The sequence below is a fragment of the Cupressus sempervirens genome, chromosome 10 (genome assembly GCF_028749045.1).
Source record: "Cupressus sempervirens isolate cs-2001-9-10 chromosome 10, ASM2874904v1, whole genome shotgun sequence".
Taxonomy (NCBI): domain Eukaryota; kingdom Viridiplantae; phylum Streptophyta; class Pinopsida; order Cupressales; family Cupressaceae; genus Cupressus; species Cupressus sempervirens.
The window spans coordinates 249,431,552-249,449,761 of record NC_143127.1 but is presented as its reverse complement, the minus strand read 5'-3'; the positions used below and the strand labels follow the sequence as shown (position 1 = coordinate 249,449,761).

Genomic DNA, 18,210 nt, shown 5'->3' with positions numbered 1-18,210 from the left:
CAAACATCATTCTTGATAATGGATTGATGCTCATGGCATCCTTCCAAACTTGTTGTTTTGAAGCCTCCTCAAAAATGGAAGGCTTGAATGCAATAATATGACTCATCAAAGCAACATATCCTACAAACTTATGAGGCTTTTTACTTTCTCTAAAAGTGCTACGTGGGGCTGCATATTTTTCAGCCTCTTGCATAGTATGTCTAGCCCACAAATGTCTCTTCTTATCAAATGAAATATTACTTAGACAACCAATGGAATCAATAGGATATTCTAACTCAGTGGTCTCCCTCTGAATCTCTGATGGGGAATCAGGGACAGCAATATCATTATCTTATGAAGGCTCAAGATCTTCTCTAGCAATTTCCATATTAGTCTCTTTGAATCTTTTGCAAACTGCGCCTTCTTCAAAAGAAACATCTCTACTAATTTATGCTGAGAATGGGGAGATTGTTGATAATAAGGAGTTGGAATTGTTGTTAGCATGCAGGTTTTGTCATGGATGTCAACATGTGTTCAGGAGTTTCATAATGGAATTAGACAAACTTAGATTTTGTGTGTTACATGCTATTAATCAGAACTGTACAGATAGTGTACGGCATTTCTGAGTATGCGAGCTTGGATATGTGTTGTAGGATGAGTATAGATCTTATGTCTAGATCTTTATGTTATGGTCAGACTGATTTACAATGTGTTGCTAGAGACTGGTTGCAGGCCAGTGACAGAGAATTATACCAAAGGTAGTTGTTGTGCTTTGGGTATAGCATGTCGATGAAAAAGACTTGAGGTTTGTGAGCATACAGCATGGTAGAAGATTTGAAACATTGCATGCTTCAGGATTCGTGGGTCACTTGGTTCATGTTGTGACGATTGCTAGCATGTAGCGTATGGACTATTGTTTTTTGGAAGGCGACAGGATAGTGTAGCGTGTTGATTGATGTGGCAAGCGTAAATTGTTGATCATCACGCGAAATTTGATTAATGTAATTGTTGTATAACTGTAAAAAGTGTCATATGTATCTTAGCATGGGTCTATTTTATCAATTGTGCATTGGGGAAGTCCTATCAGATCGACCTGGTTGCTTGGTTGCAACTTGTACAAAGGAAAGTAATTTTGTTGTTTATAATGTATGAGCATGAAATTGTATGTGCGAGCCTTCTTGTTGGATATCAAAGAAAAGTTTAAGGATTGTCAGATGCTTTGGTAGTGGTATGAGTGGAATCTATTGTTATTCCTAAAAATGATTCACACCCCACAATTGTATGGTGTGGATTGTTCTTACTGCCCAATTTCAATATGCATTGACCTAGAATGCAACTCCTATAAGCTTTTGAAGGTTAACTGTAACTAAAAAAATACATTTTTTTCATGAAGGTTCTAACTTAGTTCTTTTATCTTTTGGAACATGTGTGTAAGTTGGACACTCAAAAAATCTGAGATGACTAATAATTGTTTTCAACCTGTGACTGCTTCTTCAAGAGTCAGATTGTCTAGAATTTGATGTGGACTATGATTCTAAACATAAATTGTTATCTAGCAAACATCTGCCCATAAAAAAGTTTGAAGCCATATATCATGGATCATGGCTTTTAATGCCTCAACAATAGACATTTTCTTTCTTTTTGCAACACCATCTTGTTGTCAATTATAAGGGACACATGACTCCCTCTTAATCCCAGCTTCAATACAGAAATTTTGAAATATACCAAAAGTATATTCACCCCTATTATTAGACCTCAAAACCTTGATCCTCTTATTGGACAAATTCTCTACAAGTGTTTTGAAATCTTTAAATCTAGACAGCACCTCATCAAACTCTTTAGATTTCAGAAAATAAATTCATTACTTACGAGAGAAGTCATCAATAAAAGTAACATATTACCAAAAAGAAAAGTCATCTATAAAAGTAACATAATACCAAAAACCACTTAATGAAGCAACAGACATAGGACCATATAAATCAGAATGAATCAGCTATAGGATTCCTTTACTCTACTTTCACGATACTGAAAAGGACTTTTAATGTTCTTACCTAGAGTACAACACCCTTTGCAAACACTCGTGATCTTGATTTAGCTTTGGACGGCCAACAACTATCTTCTCCATGGATGACAAAGTTCTAAAATATAGATGAGCAAATTTTTCATGCCACAACTCGCTAGTATTCGTTGAATCATGTACTAAGGCTTGAATAGGGCAATTTGAAGTCTATATAGGCTTTCATGAAGAACACCAATCTCACAAGTTGTCTTAATGCTAGCATTCTTCCATGCATGAACTTTGATTTAACAAAAGCTACATGATATCTTTTATCTTCCAACACTAAGATAGAAATCAAATTCCTCTTGATTCCAGGAACGAACAGCACATCACTCAAATGAAGAGGAATTCCTGAATCTAAATGAAAAGAAGCATAAGCAGCACCCTTACAGGATAGCAAGCATCATTACCAATAATGACTTGTAAGTGAGAATCTTTTTGTTTCAGATTAGGTAGATGCTCATGGTAACCCGTAATGTGGCGAGAGGCTCCACTATCAATTAGTCAAGTATCACTGTCAAAAGAAACATTACTTGAAAGAGCAGAAATAAATAAGAAACCCTCAAAAGTTTCACTTGACTCTACGAGGAGAAGCATTATCAACATTTGTAGCAGCAACTAGATGCCTGAGTCTAGTAATACAATCTCTAGCAAAGTGACCATACTTGTCACATCTAAAGCATTAAATCCTAGAGAGATCCTTCTTCTTTTTAAGTTCAGGGGCGAAATCAAAATACCTATCTCTATACATCTTGAAATTACCTTTATTTCCTCTCTTCAGAAATATGGGTAGAGAGGACATGACCTTCTGCATGCTGAGATCTACATACATTTCTTCTAGCCTCTAATCTGCATTCCTCCTGAATGCAATCAGTACTCAACCAATCAAAATTAGGTAGTTCAGCTCTTCCACTAATTTCTTGAATGAAAGATTCTCAAGAGTGAGGAAGACTATTTATGGCCAGCATAACAAGATCTTTGCCTTCAATGGAATCTCTAATAGCATTGAGCTAATCCTTCAATTCTGAAATCTGCATAAAGAAAGAAACAACAGATTCTCCTCTAGCCATTTTAATATGAAACAGTTGACATCTTATGTCTAGAGCTCTACTAGTGTCGTTGAATTCATAGAGACTTTGAAGACACTCAAACATCTCAGTTGACATCTCATGTCTAGAGCTCAAATAGTGTTGTTGAATTCATAGAGACTTTGAAGACACTCAAACATCTCCTTAGCTGAATTCAACTTGGATATGACAGATAGCAGATGATCCTTAATAGAATCAATTAGAATCTTCCTTGCCATGATATTGTTCTTTGTCCATTGTGCTTTCTCAGTGTCATCAGTAGGCTCAGCTACATCAGACTTCACGTAGTTAACTAGATCATTCTCTTCAAAGTTTCAAATGCAATTAGGACCTTGAATTTCCAAGAAGTGAAGTTGGATGCTCAATCCAACCTATCTTCAACTTTCAGTCCATTCGCCACTGTAGAAATCTGAAACAAGCAAATTGAATGTAGAGAAAGAGTAATTCGAAACTTAAATTTTCTGATTCTGAATCATTTCCTTAGACCTGCTCTGATACCGTGTTGAATTTTGAACCACAATGCGTAAAGATGCAATGAACCGAAACTCAAAACACTAAAGAACAGCGGACAACAAAACTTATCCTGGGAAAACTTGTAATGTCCCCTTTTTAGTGACATGTTATTTTTCAGGGAATTTGCCTATCATGGACTCTCATAGGCAGATGATTTTGGTGAGAGAGTCATTTTGATGATCATTTGGGGATTGGATGGTCTTATTTGCTCTTGGGGAGATGGGGTTTATCATATTTTTATTTTATGTGTTATGCGGGGCCAAAATATTATAATTTTGAGTTGAGTTGCACTTTTTATTTTATAAAGTTACTTTTTATATAAAAGTGCATTACAAAGGGATTTCATAAGAATATTTTATGGATACTTCCAAAAGTCTTTAGTGGCTTCTTAGGAAAGTGCATAAATAGAGTGCTTGGCCTCTCATTTGGACATCCTATGACTTGAGTTTACACTACTTTTCTCTTTAAGCATTTGTGGCGCCATCTTAGTCTGCAAATAGTCATTTGATCATTAGGAACGGAGTCTCCTAAGGATTTGCATAACTAAGGAGGTGAAATATCTTTTGAAGGGTTGCACTTTGGAAGTGGTATTCAACTACTTCAAATTGGGCTTGTTTGGTCATTTCCAGCAAGGTTCAATTTTCAGCCTGAACATACATTTTTGCTCATATCTCACTGTTCGCTAGGAGTTTGATTTTCATTTTCTGGGAGAAATTTCCTTAGAGCCTGGCAATTATTTCTACACCATTTTCGGCACCTTTCAGCCCAGCATTTATTTTTTCCAGGTGTCATACCAGTCCGTATATGTACAGCTGTACCTGCAGGCCGTATGGTCAACAAGTTTGAGGGCAGATTGGAGTTGCATTTTCATCATTTCATCTTCAGCATTCAGTCTCCAGCATTTGCTCAATACAAGTCCTTTCATTTCAGTTTGTAGTGCAAGAAATTCTCAGTTGCATTCAGCCAGTAAAAGTTTGTTCGTAATGTGCCATGTTGTAATGCTTTGAGTTGAAAAATCACATATCATATGTAGAAGCATTTGGTTATCTTTGAATGAATATATTAGCACTATTTTGCATCAGTTATTTGAGTAGATTTGTTGCACAACAATTTCCTTTATTCAGCATTTTTACTTTCAACAGTATATTTAGTTTGCATGCCAAGTGTTTGACAAAATTACACAGTTCAGTATTAGTGGTTATTAGTGGCCTATTGGCAAGGGCCATTACAAAACCCTCCACTTAAGAGTGAAACAAGCCAACAAAAATATTTATCCTTTATTGAGTTCTCAAAAAAATCCAATGATCTCTCACTTATGATTGAAGACTCTAAACAGCCAATCGATAAGCCTTATTTACCTTAGCCGTAGATTGATCATTTTGGCTATACATAACAGAATAAACAAAGGCCATGAGTATCTCACAAATACTTCTAACATTGAAAAAGTCTTAATGAATATATATTGATCAAATGCACAATAATAACACAGCCCTATCTCATGTAATGCATATAAAATGAAATGTGTATCTCAAACATAGAATAAAATCAGTGTAACAATTCACATAAGTGTCTTCACTAAATCAGTAGCAGTACATTAATATGTTATGTGTGACTGTTTCTCTCATCACTGGCTCATACCATTGAGACTTCACCCAAACCAAGTGGTCTTCATGATGGAATGCAAGAAGGCAGCCATTACAAGCACCACTGACACACTTCATTGCTTGATGGTGATAAATAATCGTTAACCACCCCCATACAACACAAGGCATATCCATGATGCCAAGTCATCCCATTTACAGTGCCATATCATCTTATTCCAGCAGTGAAATCAAACATAATAAGAATAATATATGAACAAAAACTGATAACAATAGAACAGTTCAACCATAATGTAGGAAGCTACACAATGTCTCTAGATGGGCGATAACAAACAATGAATAGAGTCACAGACATGATAGTGTCTACGTTCAGAAAGTCATAGACCAGAACTAAATATACATTCTGATATGGATGAAGAACACTGAAGGATCAAATGCAAGTATAAAGGACTTCTCTCGCAGTTACCAGAACATTAACAGAGGAACCATCAAAGCAGCATGTGAGGCAGTCTGACTTTAAAGGATGCTTTTTGACATGAAACTTTCTTGAGCAGAGATTCACCCTTGCTTTGTGACAACCAAGATGTACTAAAACATGCCAAAATTCAGTCTTCCACAAGTGTACAAAACATGATGAGTTTCATTGTCATTTCATACACCAACTTGTAGAAGATGGATCAATGATGTTATAGTGTGTTCCAACAAAGTATTAAACTATATACATTCTTACCAAATCCTTGAGTACAGGCAAATTTGTCAAATTTCAGGACTATCTTGGTGTAGTTAGTAGATTGACCATTAAGGGAGGGTATTAGAATAATGTTGTTATGTTTAATATAATGGTTAATTATGTTAGTAGATTAGTATTTAAAAACTTTCCTTGTTTCTTTGCTTTCTTAGTTGTCAATCATTTTGATTTTAGGAAGATCTTTTGCAATCTCTTATATAGAGTCTTTCAATCCGTTGTTTATTATCAATTTTTTCAATCATTTTATTCACTGCTATTACATGTGCATCTGTTTGAGGAGGATACTGTACTTGGGGTCAAGGAGGTATCAGCACGTTTTTGTACTACTTGTTGATAAATTTTGGATCTGGATAATTCAAGTGTGTTCTGAGGCCTTAATGGAATCTGTGGCCATAAAATGGCATAATCAGTCAAAGTTGAGTGCACGACATTTTTCTCTTGAATGACATGAAATCCAAACTAATTGATATTATTATTTGCTAATAAAAAATGGTTGAATTATATTTAACTTCAAATAGTTTGTATTTCAGTATTGAATTGTTTGGCAAATCTCATGAAAAAACAAAGTCTTCCATACATTCAATTTTCCACTATTATAATCAACACTTTGACATTGGCACTCTTTTATTTTCAAGTTTCTAAATATGTTTTTGAAATTAAAAAAGTTGGGTTTGCCAAGTGCAGGCCATCCTGGTCTCAAATCAGACCCAAAATCAACAAATATGGGTACACTGGAGCTTAGCAATACTCGGTAGCAGACTCTTTAAGCATTTTAAATCTTAAATCCTTCTAAGTTGCATATCCATTGTACGAGTATTTTTTATTAATTTAAACTACATATATTTATATTTTTGCTGTCTTCAAGTACCCATCTCCTACTCTTTTTAAAAATTATGTACCGGTACGAGTAGCCATCCATGTCTCCAGGTAACTATTATAAGATGGTAGTGATTTCTGAGAGATATTTTCTTTAAAAATTATTCCAATCGCATACACTCAGAGATAAGTAAATGCAATTTAAGGTATTTTTGAAAAGTTTAGACACAACCAAATGTAAAATCAGAATATCTACGGTTAAATATTCATGTTATTAGAATCCCAATCTGATCCATTTGTAGCCCATAATTTTTTTATTTTCCTAATTCCCATAAATTGTGGCAAACAACTGTAAGAGGATATTGAAGTCCTAGCCAGCTATATGGTACTTTTGAATCCCACTAACCTATTTTGCCCATTAGAGAAGCTCAATGTATTTTATGTATTTTATGCTAGTGAGGTGATTCATTTAAGTCATCTCATCACACTGCTCACAAAGATCAATAATTTCTGCAAGTATGTCTATTGCATGAACACATATGCATAGATCTCTAATTCTAGTTATCAATCAGCTCTATCTCTTAATTGGTATTGCTACTAATATTAATTCAGTTCTGACTTCAATTCTGTTTCTGCTTGTTTTTCTTAATCATTCAATGCCCCTTCACAAACTAAATCTCCTTTTTATAACTTCAATTTTGGAGGGTCATACCCTTTCAGTGGAAGAGATATATCGTTGAAAAGAGAATTGCCACCCTTGCTACCTTTCATAAACATTGCCGCCCCTAGATAAAATTCTCAATCCTACTTAGCATCAGATAACTATTTATTAATTGTATTGTTTTAAGTGGTCTGAGTGGAGTTAATGGTGAAGAGTCCCTTGATGCTTATCGCTGCTCTAAATCAACTAATGCTTGCTCGATTTATGATTCTGAAATTGTCATCAAAAAAAAATGTGTTTAAACTCTTATCCATGGTAGACTCATAACGATCTGACCAGTCACTATTCAGAATCCATCTTCGTGAGTCTACTTGAGTCCATTGAAAAATAAAATCTGAGTATTACTCCTCCTTTTATACATTTGTCAAATAGGTCCCAGCCATCAATAACATTCTTCTCTCTTACAATTAGCTCGCCTATGCATTTTGTGTTTGTAGACTTTGTACGATGCATGATTGTCTAATACCATTTTTAAGTAATCAACAATATGATTGAAATCAATCTTCATAACCCATGTTTATGAGTAATGATACACAAGATCCCCTCTCTCACAGAATTGAATGGTTACACTTGGCACTTGTAGCGTATAATGATCAGAAGTGTGAAGAGCCAAGACATTTATAGAGGATACATAGCTTCATAATATAGCTAGAATTTCTCCAAGAACCAAGACCACTTAGCTAATGAAATTATCTTTTCCTTTTGGAACACGTCATGTTTTCCTCAAAGCCAATTGCCAATGAAAATTATTGGCAAGGTCAAGGCCTCAAGTGAACAGGAAGACAGAGAATGTTGTTTGGAAATGACTCATACTGATAGGAAACTTAGTGTGTATCATCTAAAGTGTAAAATAGCAGAGAAATCAAATAATTTTCTATATGAATTATATGTGGAGTATCAGTGATGAGGCATGTAATCCATAGAGTCTCAAATGTTCAAATCCAGGAGTGTAGGGTGCGTAAAACCCACAAGAAAAGACAAATTAGAACCAAGGGTGCTAGGGCATGTGTGTATTCCATAAAAGCCAGTACACGTCTGAATACATCTATACTCCATAGTGGAGACACAGGTTTTAATGCCAAGATGGGTAAGGTATATTTGCACTAGAAAAAAGAAGGCACAAGTTTGATTCTAATGGGGAGCAGACAATGTATACTACATTAATAATACATAACATAAACAGAAAAACATTCCCCACGTTGACTTTCACAAGAAGGTCTCCCACATCAAAACCATATCTATCCAAGAAGTCTACGTCTCACTTGGAGGTGACTTCAGATACTATTATTACAATTACCTTTAATTAAGAAAAAAAGGTTTTCTGGAATTAATGAATTTGGCGTATTTACTGATTTATGTGCAGCTTATTCGATCTACTTCCAAATGTTGGCGAGCATATTACCTACATCTTACTCGGTTTACACCTAAAAGTTGTGTTGAAGTTGCTCCTACGCCTTAAAAATACTTGATTCAAATTGGAACACCTCTAAAATTTGGAGAATATAATTAGTTCAAGATTTTCATGATCGCAAATAGGCGAGTAAAGTTTTTTAAACTCTCTAAAATTCCATGAAGAACTTGCAAACGGGAAAAAACAGCCCATAGCAAATAAATATTACCATTTTCATTAAAAATGCTACTGGCAAGCAAATGGGCGAGCAGGTCAGCTTATTAACGTGAGTTTCCAAGTTGAGGTCCCCGCAAAACAACAAAAATCAAATAAACTTGTGTCACAAAGTCCCCAATGTCTGTTTTTAAGTTAAAAAGATAAACATCCAGTATTTTCTCAGCCCATCAGCATCAGAAACACTAATCATGAAACCCTTCAACTTAATCACAAGAATTGAGAGTTCCCTAAATCAAAAAGCTAGACGTTGCAGAAATTCTAAGCCTCCAGTACCAAAATACATATAACGACCAACATACCTGAATCCCTAACCCAAGAAGGAGGCTCATATTCCCCTAACGAAATGAATCCATCGTGGTTCTTATCATACAACTCAATGTCCCGATCGGTGCGGTGCAAAACATCCTGCAATGCCTGGCGGAGGTGCCAGTCCTTAAGTTCCTGGTTGCTCAACAAACCATCGGCAGGAGCCACATCCACATTGGGGAAAAGCATGGTCAGCCTGTGCGACACATTGAATCTATCCTCGTCATTGAGATAATCCTCGGCATTCATGAAATCCTCCCATTCGGGCTGAGATTCAGCGGCAGGAGCAGCATCATGATGAGGATGATTCTCATTACTATCAAATTTATCTTTCTCAATATAATGGCGCTCCCATTCACGGTCATCTCTGCGGCGCTCCATTTCTGCGACCAGTGGATCAAAGGCCACAGGCTCATGTTTAGCATGAGAAAAAGAAGACCTGAGCTTAAGGCGCCTGCCAGGACCCACCCTGCGATGCAATGCCCCGCTGCCACCATTGTGGGCTTCTTTTCCTCCATTCCAAATGACTAACAGAGCTACCACGCCCAGAAGTAGATATACATAGAGGGCCTTCATTTTAAGCCAATTCCCCTTTGCTTCTGTCGATCTTGGCACCCCGAAATGTGCAGTTCTCTGAGTTATTTCAGGGAATGGTTTCAGTAGTGATGTGATTAATCAAAGTAGGGCCCTCCGTAGGCATGATTTCTCCGTTTTCGAGCGAATCGCTGCGCCGCCGAGTGAGGGAGAGATGTGGGGGCGCCTGCGTATCGCAGATGGCGCTGCAAGACCGGCTTTCCTTTTCTATTGATTATTTAAATCTTAGATCTCTCGAACGTTTTCCTTTGGAATTTCTAGATCTGTAGCTTCTGCCAGATTCCGTTGGTTTTACAGGAATCGCTTAATAAATTATTTTTTCTTCTTTCTACCTAGAAAAGGAACTATCAATCTTAATTAAGACAGTTTTGTTGTGTGAGGAGTTATCATAGCCTTCCCAATATTTATGATAATAATAATTGTGTGTTATTTATTTATTGATGTGCATTTTAAAAAATCGACAAGTCATCGATGGAATTAGGTTGAATGCATGGGATTTTGATTGATTTAAAGATTTAATTGGTAGAAGTGAAATGTAAATGATAGATATTTAGTTTTTGATATGTAGATAGTTTTTGATAAGAAAAGTATCAATATGGTTTTTGAACAAAGATAGCTAGTGTATTAATAGCACATTATAGTAATTAGCACAATCACAATGAAAGCAACCCTAATCTTACATTTATCAAAAACATAGTAAGAACCATAGTGTAGAGTAATTAACCTAACAATATGAGAGTCTTTCAATTGGTAGTTAACATAATGTCTATGTCACGTAGGGTGGATAATAAAAGTCTTAATCAAAAAAATTTTGAAGCCACACAAGTTGTATGAAACCAAAACCCAAAATCTACCAAAACTCATAACAACACTTAAACATTCCCACCTAGTTGTTTGGATAGCAGCATAGCAAACCATTCCTCCTTAAGGAACTCACAGTTCCTTGTAATCATCGTCAGTATTGGCATCGATGTCAGTGATCCTTTCCTGTATCATACAAAGAGTGACCAAACAGATGTGTATGACTTTGATAACAAATTTGTTCGAGTCCTTGATCTGCTTATTGAAGTCATCCACCTTCTTCTTCAGTTTTTGAACTACGCCCTCGAGTATCGCCAATTGGTTCTTTAAATTTCTTAGCAACCCTCCAACCTTGGGGCCTATGGTGTCCATCATAGGGGCTTGCATAGATGAAACCTAGGGGGTCCGGTTGGGGGTAAGATTAGGGCTCAGGTTTTGCAAGGGGCTAACATGGGGGAGGGGTGAGGAGTATGGTTAATCTCTGGAGTGGGTAGATTTCTCATCAATGACTTTTACAACAAAGTTATCTGACTAGGTTTCTATGTTTTTCTTCATGGCCTGCTTACATTCTTCTTTAACAGTTCTATTGGACCTACGGGCACCAGGGGTCTCAATGTGCTCACCCGACTCAATAGTGTAAACTTCTTTTTTGCTTTTTTTAAGGGACCTAGTGTGTTCAATGCTCATTATTTCACTAAATCTAAGGTGAGGACTATTTTCTTGCCCTTTTCTTGTTGATTCCCACCCTAAGAGGGACCAATATCATGGGAAGAGCTAGGGGGTAGCTTGGTTTGCAATATGCAAAGGAAAATTGATTGGGGGACAAAAGGCCCAACAAGAGTTATACAACCTAAACATAAAGCCCCAAGTGCAATATGACATTCTCTTTACCCTTACGAATAGCCTCAATATTACTATCCATAGAATGAAGTAGGTAGAAGTAAATTTAAATAATATTGTTGTTGCACAGATGTTAGAGGAAGGGGAGATGATAAAAGTAGAACACGGTAAACTTAGCTTTCAAGGTGAAGTATTCTATGACAATGTGGCAAACTCTCGGAAGGTCCTCTCTGTTATAACCACCTTGTTTCTTCAAAGGTTCTTCATTGAGGAGCCTGAAGAATTGGTTGAGAGCGTCATTGTCTAAAGTCTTGCTAGTTTTTTCCATTTTCACCCTTCCATGGAAAGGTTAGTTGCCTTTGCAATGACCTCTTCCTTTTCCTCAAAGGTAATGCCCTAATGTGTAACCCATTGCTCATTCCATGATGAAACAAAGTATTTTGAAACAATTTTGTCATGACAACTTGTCATATGCTCCATGACGAGAAAGATTCCTCTTTCCTCACAAATGAACATCACCTTTGGGTTGTTTTTTAAGGCATCGTCGATTCTACTGGGTTTGATACACAACTTAGCTCCACCCATGACAGTGATATGCAAAGTGAAATACAAAGAGAGATTGATGGTGTAGATGAAGATGGCACGTTGTAAATAGAAAGACCCCAAAAACACCTTTTGAAGATTGTCATAATCTCCACATTTATTGTAATAATGACCATTAAGATGGTACCACATCATAATGTGACATTTATGTGCGTATGCGTGTGGCTTTTTAAAATCTATGGTACAAGCTCTAATTCTTGTAAAACTTTTAGCCTTGGGATTGTTGACATAGTTATTTATTTTGCATGTCTAGCAATGCAAATGCCATGTCATAATTACCCATTGCAAGTGTGGAATCAACTAAAGGTCAATAAGGATAGATTTAGAATCCATAATTAAACTATCCATCATTATATCACCCCAATTATCATCGTAGAATTTAATCATCATCAAACTGATAGGAAAGTTATTATCGTGGTTAACATAACCATAACCCTAGCTCCCATTACTCATATTGGTTTCCTTTGTGGTTAAGATTATTAGCCTTGTCTTCTTCCCTCTTTAAAAGGTTATGGGTCTCCTCTAGCAACTAACTATTTATATTCTAGCATCTCAGGACCTCTACTTGTAAGTCGATCAGAGCCATAGAGTTAGCAACAACATTGGCCTCACTGTAAATATGGTCGATGGTATAACATTGGAAGCGATGTAGGAAGGTGATAGAATCATTGATAATGAAGTTAGCTTTCCAACCCACACTATTCCCTTTTGAATAGCCTCAACTATGATTTTGGAATATCCTTCTATCACAATCTTGGTGATTCCCATAGAGTCAACAAAGTTCAATCCCTAAAGCAAAGTCATACCTTCAGCTTGGTTAACAATGTGATCCTTGAGCAAGCCAACATAAGTAGCTCTGAGCTGATCGTTATGGCCCCTTAAGATTCCCCCATCCACCTACATATGACTTCTGGTAGCACCATCAAAATTGAATTTGTACCATCCCTGGGGGTGGGGCCCATTTGACATTAACTCTAGCCGAATTTTTTGAATTGTCAAAATTGTCAAAGCTCTAGGGGAAGTTCCAATTTTTAGCTATCCTTTGGTCCAACAGTTAGGGGGTGAGTCAAGGTATTTCCATTTATAACTAGAGATGTTTTTCGTGAGCAAGCGCAATCCCAGATGGAGTATAGTTCGAGGAGTGTTTTCTTTATTTCTGAATGTTCTATTATTTCTCTCTTTATATATGCACCAATGGACGTGGGGGGTATCATCTTCTAGAGGATTCTAATAAGAGGATGTTTCGATGTTCATTGCCAATTGACAAATTGATTTATGTCTTTACTCATGACCCAGTTAATTTCAAGTTTGTTAGCAATTTGTTGCTAGACGAGGGAGGTGAACTTGTAGTGAATAAAGAGGTGATTAATGCTCTCAACTGCCTACTTACAATAATGCATTTGTTGGCAAGATTAAAATCTCTTTTGACTAGGTTATCTTGAGTGAGGATTTTGAAGGAGGTTCCACTAGAAGAAATTGATTTTTGGTATCAGATGTGGGTCCTACATTTTCTCCCACTCTTAGAAATCATTTAAGGATGTTAAATTTAAGTAATAGGTTGACTTAGTAGTGAACATGCTGGAGGTAGCAGGGGGCCATATTATCCTATCTTCCTATCCAAATTGAGGAATTATAGTATGCAACAAGTTATCCAATAGTTATTGTGAAGCTCTATGGATGCCTATATTATCGCCCACAACTTGGACAAAGTTAGTCAACCTCCCCTAGCTGATGTACCCAACCACTTTCTCACCCAAACAGGGATAGGTAAGTTGTACAAATTAAGGTGTCTATTAGGTTCTAGGGAGAGACAATCAAACCAATTGTCTAGCCAAAATCTAATGTTTCCCCCATTGCCAAGCTACCATTTGAGCACATTGTGGAGGAGCATTTTCCTTTTGTTGAGATTATCCCATATTTTGGAGCCCTAAGGTAGGTTCCCATTCAAAAATAGCTCATTAAATGAGCCCCAGTTGAGGTACCTTGCACACATTATATTGCACCAATCCTCTTTCCCCATGCTTAGTTTTTAGGTCACTTTGCAACTTAGTGCCTTATTGAGATTGTTAATTTTCCTCGACCCTAAGCCACCAAACTTCTTGGGAGGGTAGATTGTTGAATTTCTAGCATCTATCAGATATCTAATATCTAATTATTGTTTAGAAAAAATAATATATCACACACACAGAGTATTATATTTGACTATCCAAAATGATTTGATCTATTTTAGTACTAATTCAATCTTTGTTACAATCCAATGATCATGCTATGATAACATCACAGTTTGCATGAATCGTGGATGTGACTATTATGTCACATACTATTCTCCCACTACCATGGGTTATTTTATTACTCTATTCATAGACTATGGTCAGGTGCTCATGAATTATTAAATAACTAACTAGGATAGGGCTCATAAGATATGTAATCACCAAATGTGGTTTGTGTTAATGGATTATAACTAAAGTTGTTAAGGGTCATCTCATATAGAGACATGACCCTATAGGCCCAAATGGCATGTAGCATCAGGTCTCTGATGTCTCTGCATGAGACATAACCATTCCATCCCTTATATATACTGAGTGCTATGATTGCTTGGAAACACATCACAATCACTGTAATATTTTTTATTCAACAAATTAATCATGGTGAACAATATTAGAGTTGAGGATAGACTAGAAGGCACCTCTAACTTTGTCTCATGGAAAATTTGAATTATAGCAATACTTCAAGAACTTGAATTAGAGTCATTTTTAGAAGAAAACAAGAAAATACTAGAAGATGAATCATAAAAGACAAAAAGGAAAGGCGTAATAATAAGGCTAAGAAAATAATCATTGATGGAGTTAAAGCTCATATTCTTCCATCAATAGAAAAACTAACATTTGTTTTATGAATTGTTCAAAACTATTCAAGATGCATCTGAGATAAACAATGCAAGCAAATATCTCACCTTAAAACAACAACTCATAAACATCAAAATTGATAAAGAAGATACAATTTCATCATATTTCTCAAAAATTTCTAAGTTAAGGGACCAACTGTCTACTATTGGAAATAATGTAGATGATGTGGAATTATCTCTAATAGCCCTTGGAGGATTACCATTATCATGAGAATCCTTTATCCAGTGCATTAGTCATCCCACTATGATGTAGAGCCTCACCTTGGAAAACTTAGGAGGAAATAAATCACTCAACTAAATTTGCATCAAGGGGTTCATACATCTCTAGGATTGATTATTCCTCTTAACTCAGATTGACATCTATCTTACTCTCTTAATACCAACTAATGTGTAGATATGCGACAAGAACCCATTCGACTTCTTATAGCCACATTGACTCTCCTGCACAGACTTAACTTAAACTGACTAGATTATTCTTTATTGAAATTGAAATAAATGGACAACATTAATCAACTTTGAATATAATTGGGAACCACTAAATAGAAGTTGCCTATCAACCAATATTATTCCCTATTCCAAGCTATACCACCTTTCTACATGTGTGGGTTTAGAGCTCGATAATAGACTGACCAACAACCATGAAATCCATAGTCATGAACAACATCTAGGAATCCCTTAAATGGACCAACATTTACTAATATCACATATCAGCTATGTGATTTTAACATATCAATGAATACATGAAGATATTCACCGTAAACGTGAACTGTCTTTCGCACGAACACAAACAGAGATAACTCAAAAAGAAAATGCAAAAGAGAACATAAAAATATAATACATAACTCTCTACAACCCTAGACAATAGATCACAGAGAGTCTACTAGACTCACATCTACAGTCACGACGCAAGTACTTACATTCACGATTAAAAAAATTGAATTATCTATAAAAAACTATGAAATCTGCAAGCTTAGTTTAGATTTAAAAAAACCAAACCAATGTTCTGTCATGTGACAACTAGGCTATCAACATACTCTCAGAGTTTAGACTTTCGAATTCTGGAAAGCAAACAAGAAATCACACATTCAATTTGGAAAAAAATATGAAAAATAAAAAACAACACTCAAAAAACTTTCTATTCCTTCTGTTGTATTTGATCTCACTTTCAGTTACAGAATCTATCTTTTTAAATACTCTCTCATCTCTGAGATTGGGAAGATGAAATATCCACACCAAAAATAAGAAAGCCAAAACTATTATCGAATCATGAAGGGATCAGTCAGGCATCAAAATTTGCCACCAACTTTTATAGCTATTTGAAACTTTGTGTAGCCATCAATTACATAGCTAGCCTAATTATTTCAAACACACTCAGAAAGATAACTGACTCAAAATCTAAAATGAAAATTGACTTTATCTGAAGTGGCTATAATTGGAGAGCTTATAGAATCACTATTCCATTCATGCCATCACATTGTAGGACTTTATTACAAACATCAAAATTTAAAACACACTAAAACATGACACAACTTCCTTCATAGTTTCTGCACTTCCTATAGCATCATCTTTGTTATGCCTTCCTATCGCACAATTTTGAAGTATTATTTCATCCTTATTTGTTCTTATAGCATATTTCACCATGTTAGTTCCTGTAGCATAATCTATCTGGTCTACTCTTGCAACATACGCCCCTATGGAATAAATCTCAAGTCCACTTGAAATGAGGTGTTGTAGAGATGAACCATGCCTGTTGATTTGTATCTCATTCATCCAAACTTCTTTTGTTATAGGTTTGTTCTTCCATTTGACTAAATATTGAGAATATTGTTTGTTGAAGTTGATGAAAGATCAAACCCACAACTCCCAAGAATCAGTTTCATGCAAACACCTATCGCAGAAAGAGAGAAGCAAAAGCTATGGAAGTTGGAATTCCCAAATCCATAGAAGAGACATTCTTGACAAGCAAAAAGAGAGATTTCTATTATCAAAGGTGAATCAATAAATTACAAAGAGATCAATCCTTATAAAAGGATATCAAAACCCTAATAGGTAACTAACCTAGGAAGCATGATAATAATTAATAAAAGAATTAATTATTATATGCCCAAAGTTTAACTTAAGTAAACTATAAATAATATGTGGCTTAATAATTAAATTAATATGATTTAATTACTAAGAAAATACTTTATTACTCTAACACCCCCCCTTGAGATAAGCTTAAGGAGTAGCTAAAAACCTAGAAACTACTACTGAAAGTAAAATTGAGTCTCAACAACAAAGGCCTGATGAGGTACCCAAACACAACCAAATCTTTGGAAAGAGGATAAATAGAGAAAACCATATGGGAAGAACCCTACTCCAAAAAGAGAGGGAAAGAATGTTCTAGAAGATAGGAACAAAAAATGATCATGAAGAAAACCACTGAAGCATGAAGCTACAAACACTTCCAAACTGTTGATCTGAAGAATCTCTACCATATAGAACATGACCAGGTAGAGAAGACTAAGTTTGAAGAGATGATCAATCAAAGATAGAAGGTGTCTTCATGACCTCCAAAAATGGGAATGAAAGAATGTCTATATGGTAAATGATCCATCTCACTGAAATGCATAGGTATCTAGCCACTATAATTGCCTAGTACATAGGATCAAATACTGAATACATAGCTCATTCCATCAAACCAAGAAAGAAAAAGAACCAACTTAAACCCCTTATAATGTTGAGAGGTAAGATATGAACACTGAAATTGGGTACAATATCTCCTGTAGAAAGATGAACCAGGAACATCGAGAGTGTAAAAGAAGTGCAAACACCTATAATGGAATGTGTCATCGACACATTATGAGGATAATGTCATGGAAGGAACACTCACTTGAAAAAGGAAGATGGAAAATATGGCCAACATGAAACCCCCCTAAGGAACTTTATAATGTAGTGCAAGTACAACAAAACATAAAGATGTGCAAGATCCTAAAATGCAATTGAGTAGCACTATCTTAGTGTGTTTGC

At 35.8% G+C, this 18,210-nt stretch overlaps 1 protein-coding gene across 1 annotated transcript in view; it reads right to left on the bottom strand.

Annotated features, from left to right (window-relative positions):
- LOC149533566 (Calcium-binding EF hand family protein) overlaps nucleotides 1–10,279 on the bottom strand; it is a 41,786-nt gene extending 31,507 nt beyond the window's left edge. The window contains exon 1 of the mRNA XM_089807776.1: nucleotides 9,452–10,279. Coding sequence (XP_089663902.1) covers nucleotides 9,452–10,034 — 583 coding nt within the window. The 5' untranslated portion in view covers nucleotides 10,035–10,279. The remainder of the gene's footprint in view (nucleotides 1–9,451) is intronic.
- Between the last annotated feature and the right edge of the window lie 7,931 nt (nucleotides 10,280–18,210).